This window comes from Quercus robur, chromosome 4, assembly GCF_932294415.1.
Source record: "Quercus robur chromosome 4, dhQueRobu3.1, whole genome shotgun sequence".
Classification (NCBI taxonomy): Eukaryota; Viridiplantae; Streptophyta; class Magnoliopsida; order Fagales; family Fagaceae; genus Quercus; species Quercus robur.
Genome location: NC_065537.1, coordinates 78,754,199 through 78,765,716, shown reverse-complemented (window position 1 = coordinate 78,765,716; position 11,518 = coordinate 78,754,199). Strand labels below are relative to the sequence as shown.

Below are 11,518 nucleotides of genomic sequence, written 5' to 3'. Positions count from 1 at the left end.
GCTTAAGTTTTTGAAAAAAAAAAAAAAAAAACCATGGTAACAAAACATACCGTCATGAATTTGAACCTTATTTTCACAGTTTTATAACATTTTGTTTGAAATTAAGGTGTCAATTGAGTGAATTGATAGTTTGAAGGGACATTGTAAATAGAAAAAAGGTTTATGATGAAAAAATGTAATTTTTTTTCTAATAAAAATTTTCAATTGCTAATAAAGAAAGGAAAACTAAGCCACCGTTTGGAGTTTGGAGGAAAGAGTAAAGACCATGAAACAAATGCAATAACCCACTTCATGCTAGAGCCAATATTTATGTGGGAAGAGGAATACATATTTATTATACTCTCAAATCATTAAATAATTACACCTTGTTGTAAGCCAAAAAAAAATAATTTAAAAATTAAAACACGCTTAAACAACTTCAAAGCACTATGAATGGTCAACTTAGCCAAGAACCTAACTAATTTTTTCTATTTTGATATGCTCCACAGCTACGCCATGGATCCACATAACGTTTGAAAAAGGAATGAACGATTTCCCTAATTTCCAATTCCATTTATCATGAGCCCCACACGGATTATAGTTGTCAGATGAGCAAACCTAAACCTGAACTAATTGCACAAACAGAATCTGATATCAGATCTTAGGCTCTTAGCTAAGCTGATTTAGACAATTTCCAGAATAAGACATGGAAGCAGATCACATTGCACATGGTGCACATGGACTGCAAGAAATACTTTTTTTTTTTTTTTACTCAATGATAATAAATCAATTTGTACAAAAGATAATGGTTGAATCCTTATTTTCACCTTTTCTGAAAAAAAAAAAAAAACATTAAATTCCAAGTTCCATAAAATTAGTGCTAAATCATTACTCTTTCTCTGAATCTAATCTATTTATTGGTTTTGTCTAGGAAACTATAATTAGCTAATCATATTTACCTTTGCATAAGAAGATGAATCTTACATATTAAAATTAAAAAATTTTAAAAGAAAATGTATTTGTCAGTTATCACAAACCCTTTTTTGTAGTTCAGGAAAAAAAAAAAAAAAAGGGAAAAAAACAGTAAAAATTATGCAAAGTCACTTTGATTTATATCAATTGCAAAAAAAAAACCCTCAATTAAAAAAACATGATTTTTTTTATTGATTACAAATTTTTTTTTTTAAGGACATCTTATTAATTACAATCATTAAAAGAAATCCTAATGTCATAAATTTTTTTAATGGAATGTTAATAATTGTGGGCTTGGTTGCTCGGCTACTACATATGTAGAATAGTTGACTGATTGACTAAGATTTATCATAAAATCAATACTCACCATTCACCAACTAAAATCACTTGTCAGTTCATTAATTAAAAAATAATAATAATAAAGTCATCTTCTTTGCTATTTAATTACTTTATAGTTATACTCCAACAGCCAACCACTAATATCTGGTTATATCTAAGAAAAAAAAATAGCTACTATTTATCTTCCAAAGTAACGAATTGTTGTTGGAACTGCTTTAAATGCCTCGATACCTTCAAATGTATGCATTTGCTTCATTCCATAATGAAAATTGAATAAAAGGCAATGGATTCAGCGAGTTTCAATTAGCCCAATCGGTGAAGCTTTTAGTAGTTTGAAAAAGATTTAAAGTTTAATATTTGACTATACAAAAAACCGATAATAATCTTGATTTGATAATAAAAAACACAATTATCAAAATGACACTGCTCTGCCATTAAAGTGTCATTAGAAACTATTCATTTTTCCACTTAGAGAATACCCCCAACATCAAGGAGCTAATTCAGGAAAACAATAATACTATTCATCTACTAATACAACAATAATTCCAGCATACATGGACAAACAAGGAGCAAATTTACCAAAATGACACTGCTCTGCCATTAATTATGGAGAAAATGTTGGTTTTTATAATCTGAGACAGCCAGACATATTCACCAGGTCTTGCTTCAGTAAACAGTAGCTTTTTCAACGTGATTTAAGATACCCTTTTTCTTCATCATTTCCTAAACCCACTTTTTCTTATCCAGCTTGAATATAATAAAGGACTTCACAGCTCACTATACAGAACAGAAAACCCATTTCAGCTGCCTAGCTCTTTTTCCTCTTGCCTAGTTTTCCTTATGGAAATGTCACTGAATATCACACTTTTGCTTGCTTCCTTCTTGTTGTTGTTCACTAGTACTGCTTTGGCAGCTACAGGTTTGGAAGGTAATGCTCACATCCAACTCCTTTTGGCTTAGACTCTGATCTGTTTTGTTGAGCTGGATCTTGTTGCTTTTTACTTTGTTTTGCATTGTTCTTGTGGTGGTTTTAGTCCACATTACTTGAATCTATTTTGTTGGAAGTGTTTTTTTTCCCTCATATTTGTGCTCTCTCTAACCCCATTTGACTTAGTTATGGAGGTCATGGTTTTCTGATCTGTTCTGCATGTTGGGTTTCCATGTTATGTTGTGTACACTCTTTTGAAGTGGCTTTAGGATCTGTTCTGGTCTGTTGTTAGGTCCTCACTTTTAGCTCTCACTTACACATACAGAGATTTGTTCAAAGATTTTGCCTTTTGCTCTCTCTCTCTCTCTCTCTCACACACACACTAGTAGATTTGTTGAAAGATTGTTCATTTTGTTCTCTGTCTCTCTCTCTCTCAAACACATTTTGTGAAACATTTTCCTTTTTGGATTAAAATCTTCTAAAGATGTTAGGCTAACTATGAAGAGTTCCAAAAATCCTATCCATGTATTTTGAAATGAATAGATTAAATTTTGCCACGTTATCAGAACTTTAGATAAATACCATATTAGTGATAATTAACTTTTGTTTAAATGTTGAAGACGTGGTCAAATCCACTCCACATTTTTTTTCAAAATGGACGGATAGGATAGAACTCTAGAAGAGAGAGTTTACATTTGGTATCTTTCTAATACATAGTACCAACCCTTAATTTCTGGTGCTCTTCTATTTTTGTGCAGGATTGGTAGGAAATGGCAACTTTGAAGAACAACCAAAATCCACTGACATCAAGAAAACAGTACTCATAGGAAAATATGCACTGCCCAAATGGGAAATCAATGGCTTGGTGGAATACATCTCTGGGGGGCCACAGCCTGGGGGCATGTACTTTGCTGTGGCACATGGTGTCCATGCTGTAAGGCTTGGCAATGAGGCCTCAATCTCTCAGAGTATCAAAGTTAAACCAGGCTCCCTGTATGCTCTAACCTTTGGGGCATCAAGAACATGTGCACAAGAAGAGGTTTTGAGGATCTCAGTGCCTCCTCAGAAAGGAGACCTTCCTTTGCAGACACTTTACAGCAGTAATGGAGGTGATACTTATGCTTGGGGATTCATTGCCACTTCTAATGTTGCTAACTTGACATTCCACAACCCTGGGGTTCAAGAGGACCCTGCTTGTGGACCACTCTTGGATGCAGTTGCTATCAAGGAGCTCTTTCCTCCAAGGCCCACAAGAGGTAAGCCATTCTATTCTATTTCTGGAGACAGACCTTGGTGGTGTTGTTAACTTTGCTGTTGGTATATCATACTTTACCTAGGCTTCCTTGGTTTGTGATGTCTTTCTGCCATATTACTTGTTCTAAAAATCCATCTGGGGGCTTCTTCTGTAGTTGTATGTACGTGTATGTGCTACTTGTTACTTAAACCAAAAAGTGTAAAGGACTCTGCAACTGTCAAGTTGGAATGCCTAGATCTGTGATATGGGTTATTGCTGTTCATTAAAAAAAAATCAGAATATAGTTATTAGAATAATGGTAAAATGATTAATTTCATCATTTCCAAACGACTTAAACTTTTGAAACAATTAGTAATTAGTCAATAATTTCTTCAGTTCACTATGATGAGCTGTCTTTTTCTACTGATTTTTTTTTCTTGCATGATTTAGACAGAGATTGACATCTATCTCCATGATGTGATCTTATACCCTATATATGTTTGCTCTGTTATTTCATCTGCTATTCTGTGTGCTTCTACCAGACCAAGCAATCTGTTATCTATAGCTAAGTTCTCACCTTAGAACAGTCTCAAATGAATAGCCTAGATGAGAACATTAAAGATCTAAAATTACACTCCCTGTGCTGTCTACCCTATTTTGCATGATTTACTCAATTGGCTTCTCAGTTGGCTCTCACAAATTGTCATCTAATCACAGCTTATAGTTAGATTTCTGCCTTAACATCATGTGGATATAGCCTAGTTAAGACCAAGAAATTTCACTATGATCTGAATTCCACTCTCTGCTCTGAACATTGTACCGTTATAGTATTATTACATGAGACTTGTGCTTGTTTCTTTATATCTATGAACGACTCTGGTTTTATTTTTAACTGTAAATAGTTTTTTGCAGATAACTTGGTGAAGAATCCAGGCTTTGAAGAGGGTCCCCATCGTTTAATAAACTCCACCAATGGTGTTCTCCTCCCTCCAAAGCAAGAAGATCTCACATCCCCACTCCCTGGTTGGATGATTGAATCCCTTAAAGCCGTGAAGTTCATAGACTCAAAGCACTTCAACGTCCCTTTTGGACTTGCCGCAGTTGAGCTTGTTGCAGGTAGAGAAAGTGCCATTGCCCAGGTTCTCAGAACAGTTCCCAACAAGTTCTACAATCTTACATTCACTGTTGGCGATGCAAAGAATGGCTGCCATGGATCAATGATGGTTGAAGCATTTGCTGCCAAAGACACCTTAAAAGTACCCTTCAAATCTGAAGGCAAGGGCAAGTTCAAGACAGCCAGCTTCAAGTTCAAAGCACTGTCACCCAGGACCAGAATCACATTCTACAGCTCTTTCTACCATACTAGAATTGATGACTTCGGATCTCTTTGTGGCCCTGTGCTTGATCAAGTCCGGGTTTTGCCAGTAGCTTAGATGTTATTTCTGTTATCTACTTCCCACTTGTTATCTTGATAGAGATTTTGCAACGGTTACTAGATCCTGCTTTTTTGGTAAATTAGACCGTTGATGAGGCCCATCTTCTACTTAAACTTGTTATCTAAACTGTTTGAATTATGTTTTATGGTACTAGTAATATTCCATTGTCACTTGGTGTCAGATTAGAAAGCTATGTGATTTTCTATTCAGAGAAAAATGTAATGGGAAGATCTTGTGTATGTGATCCATGTAGCAATGCAGGCTTGGAAAATGAATAATGTTGAGTGACATCCATATGTAGAGGCTTTAGGATGGTTAAGTGCATATTTAATCTGAGATCTTTTCATATCATTTTATACCTTATATGAATATGTGAAACATTGCATCTCTTGTTCAAATGAATGTTATGATACAACATATGGCGTTTAGAAATTAACAAGGGATTCAAACCCCTCCCGTTAGCAACTATGGTAATTTGAAGGGCATGTTAGAACATTTCTGAACTTTTATTAGAGAAAATACTGACGTATTCAGCATGATTCCCAAAGAAACTTTGTGGAAAATACATGCCCAAGTAAAATAATTTCCAAATGGTATGGTAAATATAACCCTACCATGAAAGGGGGTATCATTTCACAGTAACAATAATCTCATACATCAAATGCAATATCTGTGCCAATCTGCTATGATTATGAATGGGGCCTAGAACCACCTCTTTATTACCCCCATTATTGCTGCTCTTCACTTGCTATCATCTAAAGTACCCACAAGGCACTTCTCTAGTAAAAATTCAGCATTCACCCAAGCATGGTATTTATCTAAAACGAACTTATTAAGGATTTGTAGTTGATTCTGACAATTTTCAATAGGTTATAGAGTAGGGAGAAGCAACATGTATGCAAGAGATGAAGTGCGTCCGTTTGAGAACAACTTCTCTAGCTTTTTGCTAAAAACGTTTTGCTTTAGATAAAAGGTAAAAGTTAAATAAAATAAGTGGGGGGGGGGGGGGGGGGGGAGAGAAGCAATAAGCTAGCTTATAATCAAAATTAAAACTTTTATGGCACAGACTTATTGGTTTCAAGAGTTAGCTCGGAAATTGTAGCTCCTTTAGTGATGAGTAAATTATTTTGGGGCGTTGGCTTTGAACTAGGTTTTCAATAGAAATTTTAAGTTAAAAACCCAAAAAAAAAAAAAAAAAAAAAACAGAGCAAAATTTTTTGGCATAAATCCTATTCATCCTAAGTTCCCTCTTAGTTTCACTTGCAAAACACATGCAGCAAAAAGAGAAGAGGGAAAGGAGGGGGAGGGGGAGGGGGGGGGGGGGGGGGGGGGGGAGGAGGGGGATGGAGGTCTAGCAAAAAGGTCTTACTGATGAAAACTGAAAACCAAAGGGTTGAAAAAGAGTAAAATTTTTGAGTCCAAAGAAACAAAACTACAATTTAGGCATGACCTAAAGAAACCATTGAATCTAAGAACATTCTGAAAAAGGATACTGAATAAGGATGTACAGTCTTTTCCCACTGCCTGCATCAGCATATCAACACCTGCAAAAAGAAATTTTGTCAAAAGACAAGCACTAATTCATATTTATACCACATTAGACATGGATTTCTTGAATGAGAATGCAACCTAGAAACACATGAAGACATCATAATGTATCTTTTGGAGGGGAATATACAACTCCATACCTAAACATGTTTTCGGTGATACCATGACATAACTGTTCTTCAACAAATCACATAATCAAATACTGCAAGTTAGAGATTGGAGATGCTTTTGAGCATTACAACTCATAATTTTTGTCTCTTAACATTATTGATTGGCTATGAATAAGGGTATGCAACCTTCAAATAGTTCAATTTCCTTGAAAAATGGAGAGCCCTCCCATCCAGCCTTTTAAGTTTTAAACATAAGTCATAAAGTGACATAGGAAAAATTTGGGAAAATCTGTCTACCTGCTTGTGGGGATAGTATGGGCTGGATTTGAGTTTGAATAAGAGCTAGATAGTATGGGATTTAAAGGCAAAGAATAGGCTGAGAAGGAAATAGACATGGTGCAGGATTTCTAGGCAACCATAAAATTAGGTTATATTAGGATTGTTCTATGGTTAGACTCACTAGACAACATAATTATTAAATAAATGAGAATTTGGCCACAATCAATATAAAAATTGAGTACATTAAGAATATAATAATAATAAAATTATTTGAAAAAAATTTGAGTACGTTAAGATCATGAACATACCTCCAGGATGAAATCTCATGTATGGGGATATATTGTACACACGACCCTTTAATACAGTCCACATGGAACCTTCTTTCTGATGTTGTTTAACTTCATTCATGGAAATGAGCCTCTTATTTGACTGTCCCTTTAAATCTGGAATCAATAAGCAGAGTCAGTGACGTTTCAATTACCATGTAAAATACATTACAATAAATTAAAATTGTAATAACTAACAACCATAGAAATAAGTTGCTTTACGAGCTCATGCAGTACAACTAACAACCATTTTAATTAATTAAAATTGTAAACACATATAAGTCTCTCTCCTAGTTTATGTAGGAATTTCACAATATGGACAAGCTAGATGCATAAGCAACCTTCAGTTAACCCAACACCATCTAACTATAAGCAATAGACCTATTTCCTAACTAAAATTGTCCATAGTTTCCAGACACAACAAAGAGGAGGGAGAGCAAGCCCCACATGATTTTGGAAGGAAATCAATATTGGAACAGATTGTTATGGTGTGTTGTTTTATTGGAGGCAAAAAGAAAAATAGAAACAGAAATGCATAAAAAAAATTTAAGCATATTTGACCATCTAAAAAAATTTGAAAAACCTATTTAGGTGGAAAAATGTCAAATAAATAATTTTGCATAAGTATATAAACTTATCAAAAACAGGACAAGATGCAGGTACAGAAGCATCGAAGAAGAATACAAAGAGACTACCTAAGAGAAGAAAAATTTTAAATGCAGATTCTAAAATGACCTGAAAGGAGGATGATGAGAGCAAAAATGTTAGGTGTCCATACATAAAGAGGTTGCGAAGGAAAAAGTCTAAAGCTCCAAAACACTTCAGCTTAAGATACTAGCATGGATCCACCAACTTTCTAAGATGCTATCATGGAGCCAAAGGGAGAAAGCAGTTTCAAAAGAAATTCTTGCCAAGTAGATAAGGAATATTCTCTTCAAAGCAAATAATGTGTTAATCAAATTCAACGAAGTGTTCTACTCATGCAGCATAGAAGGACATCAAATACCATCAGCAACAGATCATCACAGCAGCCCCTTGTAACCTTAATTCAATTTCTAAAACTTCTTTTTCCTAAACCTAAACTTTCTTATATCACACCACCTCAGAAGATTTCAAAGGTTGAACCTTTCAAGGCTCCCCATACATTGAGCCTCTCAAACAGCATATTAAGGATTAATCTTGAGCATTGCTTAAAAGGCAAACCTCAAGTTATAATAGCTTTATAAACTAAACATAATTGTGACAGAAACAGAAACAAATTAATTAGTATTTTATAGCACACCCCTCAGAGGGTTTTCAAAATCACCAGAAAGGACCAAAGGAAGAAAAAAAGTGTTAAATATGTGAAGCAAATTCACAAAGAAATATATTTGTCAAGTACCTGCAAGGTCAGGATGTGTTCGCGTAAGCTTAAGCCAGTCCATTTGGCTATATCCTTTCTCAAAAGGAACCTTGGCTCGAGGTGCAGGCTTCCTTGCAACAGTCCGTTCCTGGATTTTGTTGACAGAATCTCCAGTGCCTCCTGATGCTACTGGTCTTGACTGTTCACTTGACTGTTTTGGAGAGGATGTATCAATAACATTGAAAGACAGAGAACCAACTTTATCCTGCCTCTTAGAGCCAGAATTTTTTGGAGCTTCATTCCACAGAAAACCACTACTCTGACTACTATTGCTGCCATTTGAGAATTCATCTCCTATAGTAATATCACGAACATCCGACACAAGCTTCTTTGTCTCATGATCTTCTTGGTCTGAAGGTGAGCTAATCTAAATTTATAACCATAACCATCTACTTAGATAAATTCATTCAATTTAAAAAGCACCCACAATCAAACTTATTTTAAAATAGAGAATTCTTAATATAAGTTCAAGCCAATTCAATAAGGTAATTAAGCTATAAATTTATCATATCAAATGTAAGTACCAAACATACCTGACAAAATGTAAAATCATTATCATTGTCCATCTCACGCAGATTGCAGTTTCCAAATCGATTTAAGCAATATTTCCTGTGCAAAGTTACAAGTATTAACAAGTATACTGTTTCACCAGCTGCATTTATTATGACTGCATTAAAAAATATATATCTAACAATGTCTAACGCACCTATCAACCAGAATTTTTAACAGTGGGGGAAAAGACGAATGCACACTATATTGAATACAATTATTATAAAATAAGCAATAACCTATTCAGGTTCCCCAATTTCCATTGCTTATATAGTCCTCCATCTTTCTTATCACACCACACGTAAAGTTCTCTACAATCCCAACAACCATCTCAGAAGGTTCATTGTGCTTCACTTTTTTGATAAGTTTTCGCCCCAAGAAAAAAATAATAATCACTATGCTTAACTTCACCTCCATTATTCAAACTTCATGCTGCTAAATCACTGCACTTTAATGCCAAACCAAAATTTTCAAAATTCATTTCAATCTTGAGCAAACACACCAACCTCCACATAACTTTGGACTTCAAATCTCAAAATTTCACTTCATTTCAATCAAATAACTTTCTACATTGACAATAACAGCAACGTAGCCTTAATCCCAAAATTTTGGGGTCAACTGTTACCTCCTTAATCAGTATGTCCTTTTTACTACTTCTAATCTTTCTCACCATTGCATTTGTCACTCTGCTTTGCACATAACCAAACCATCTCAAGCGAGTCTCCCTCATCTTTTCATCGATAGGGGTCAACCATATCTTTAAGCAAATTTCTCAATTTCAAAATCTTTCGTTGTAATTAAAATTTTCTATCTTGACATTCTCATTTCAGCTACACTCATTTTATGAACGCTGCACTTAACAGCGCAACACCATAGAGCATAGCTAATCTTATAGCTTTTCAAATTGACACCATCTCTAAAATCTTCGAAAACCCATTAAAAGTTCAACCCTCCCCAACATTTTATGGACGGATTTTTCAGGGTTGCAGAAAAAATTCTCAAATTTTTCAATAACTCAAAACAGCATCAAACATGATCGACCAAAATATAATCCTAATATTTTCCTCCCAATTTTCTCAGCAACCAAACAGATTATAAACCTCAAATGACACTCATTCTTCAAGCATTAACAGTCAAAAAATTCATCACAATAAAATAACGTAACAAAATTCACGAAGCCAATCATAACAACACAATATTATTAACCTAAAAGACTAATTTTTTTGTGAATACTATAAAATTTTCAAAACCAAACAGAGCTTAGTGGAGATTGAGAAAACGTACGTACTGGAGAAAAGAGTTTGGATCGTATGGATTTTCCGAGTTCGACTTGTTTATTGTGCTCAGCCAATAGGGATCGTATCGGACCAGGTTCTGAATGAAAGGGTCCGTGCGTGTTTTCTTTTTCCCTTTTGATGTCTTTTGCTGTAATGGTTGGTGGCTGAGGAGTATTTGACTAAACGATCCGTTATGGTTTGCCATGTCAGCAGAGCTACGGACACTTTTTTTTTTTTTTTTTTAATAAAGTTTAACTATAAAATTAGTAATAATCTTAAATTACAACCTTATTAAATATATTTTTATTGAAGATAAATTTTGACAAATTTACTATTGAATAATATATTCTTTTCGTATCCTCCATGCTTACAGATTTTTTTGAAAATTAAAGATCAATAACTATATCATCAATAAATTGTTTAAATTGCAAGTTTTTGTAATTTAAAATTATATATAAAATATAAACTTATAAAATTTATAGTAAACAATATCCGATTAACACATAATTTGACATATGTATTAAGAACGTAAAAAACATGCAAGTTAACGGTTAGATTTTTAAAATTGTAATAATGTTTATTTTATTTAATAAGATTGTAGTCTTAGACTACAACCAATTTTGTCGTTAAATTTTATTATTATTATTATTATTATTATTATTATTATTATTATTATTATTTTGGGAGAGAGGTCCACCCATGGTTTTAAAAACCATAATGAACAAGAACTAAAAAAAGGATTGATCATTAGTTTTGTGGTTTGACTACAGTCGTATGGTTGGTCGAACCGATGATGTTATAATTAATGTTATTTAAATATTTAAGTAATTTTTACGTGAATTTTAATTTTTCATAAATTATATTAAGAAAATATAAAAAATAGAAAGAAATTTTTGGCATACAACCTTTTTTTTTTCTAATTACTAATTATTGAGAAAATATAGTTTGCTTTTTAAGTTTCATATTTTTGTTTTTATAAATAATAGTTTAAATTTAACTTTTATTTATTTATTTTTTAAACAAAATAACTCTAGTACCACAATATTTTTTTAAAAAGTAATATCAGTGTGAATGGTAAAATTTGTATAAATTATACAATTTAATTATACAATTTTTGTCAGGCCACATAATAAACTATG

At 33.5% G+C, this 11,518-nt stretch overlaps 2 protein-coding genes across 3 annotated transcripts; one reads left to right on the top strand and one right to left on the bottom strand.

Moving 5' to 3' along the window:
* Positions 1 to 1,948: 1,948 nt before the first annotated feature.
* LOC126723874 (uncharacterized) lies at positions 1,949 to 5,176 on the top strand. Its single transcript, XM_050427833.1, has 3 exons — positions 1,949 to 2,218; positions 2,977 to 3,474; positions 4,365 to 5,176. The coding sequence occupies exons 1-3, from the start codon at positions 2,131 to 2,133 to the stop codon at positions 4,883 to 4,885; spliced, it is 1,107 nt and encodes a 368-aa protein (XP_050283790.1). The 5' UTR covers positions 1,949 to 2,130; the 3' UTR covers positions 4,886 to 5,176.
* Positions 5,177 to 5,373: 197 nt separating this feature from the next.
* LOC126723875 (cytochrome b5 domain-containing protein RLF) lies at positions 5,374 to 10,555 on the bottom strand. Of its 2 annotated transcripts, none has more exons than XM_050427835.1 (6): positions 10,391 to 10,555; positions 9,087 to 9,162; positions 8,533 to 8,920; positions 7,134 to 7,268; positions 6,382 to 6,432; positions 5,374 to 5,706 (listed from the first exon to the last, which is right to left on the bottom strand). In XM_050427835.1, exons 2-6 carry the CDS (start codon positions 9,117 to 9,119, stop codon positions 5,630 to 5,632), a joined length of 684 nt encoding a protein of 227 aa, XP_050283792.1. In that variant the 5' UTR covers positions 9,120 to 9,162; positions 10,391 to 10,555; the 3' UTR covers positions 5,374 to 5,629. The 2 variants fall into 2 exon arrangements, with proteins under 2 accessions (XP_050283792.1, XP_050283791.1); XM_050427834.1 differs by having other exon boundaries at positions 10,387 to 10,528.
* Between the last annotated feature and the right edge of the window lie 963 nt (positions 10,556 to 11,518).

Bases quoted from the DNA above. Each gene is read 5' to 3' on its own strand.
- LOC126723874 (XM_050427833.1), top strand. From the start codon at position 2,131: ATGGAAATGTCACTGAATATCACACTTTTGCTTGCTTCCTTCTTGTTG. The intron at 2,219-2,976 runs GTAATGCTCACA...ATTTTTGTGCAG, and splicing joins GGCAGCTACAGGTTTGGAAG to GATTGGTAGGAAATGGCAAC. The intron at 3,475-4,364 runs GTAAGCCATTCT...AGTTTTTTGCAG, and splicing joins TCCTCCAAGGCCCACAAGAG to ATAACTTGGTGAAGAATCCA.
- LOC126723875 (XM_050427835.1), bottom strand. From the start codon at position 9,119: ATGGACAATGATAATGATTTTACATTTTGTCAG. The intron at 7,269-8,532 runs GTACTTGACAAA...TATTGATTCCAG, and splicing joins AACACATCCTGACCTTGCAG to ATTTAAAGGGACAGTCAAAT. The intron at 6,433-7,133 runs GTATGTTCATGA...TTCTTTTTGCAG, and splicing joins CATGAGATTTCATCCTGGAG to GTGTTGATATGCTGATGCAG.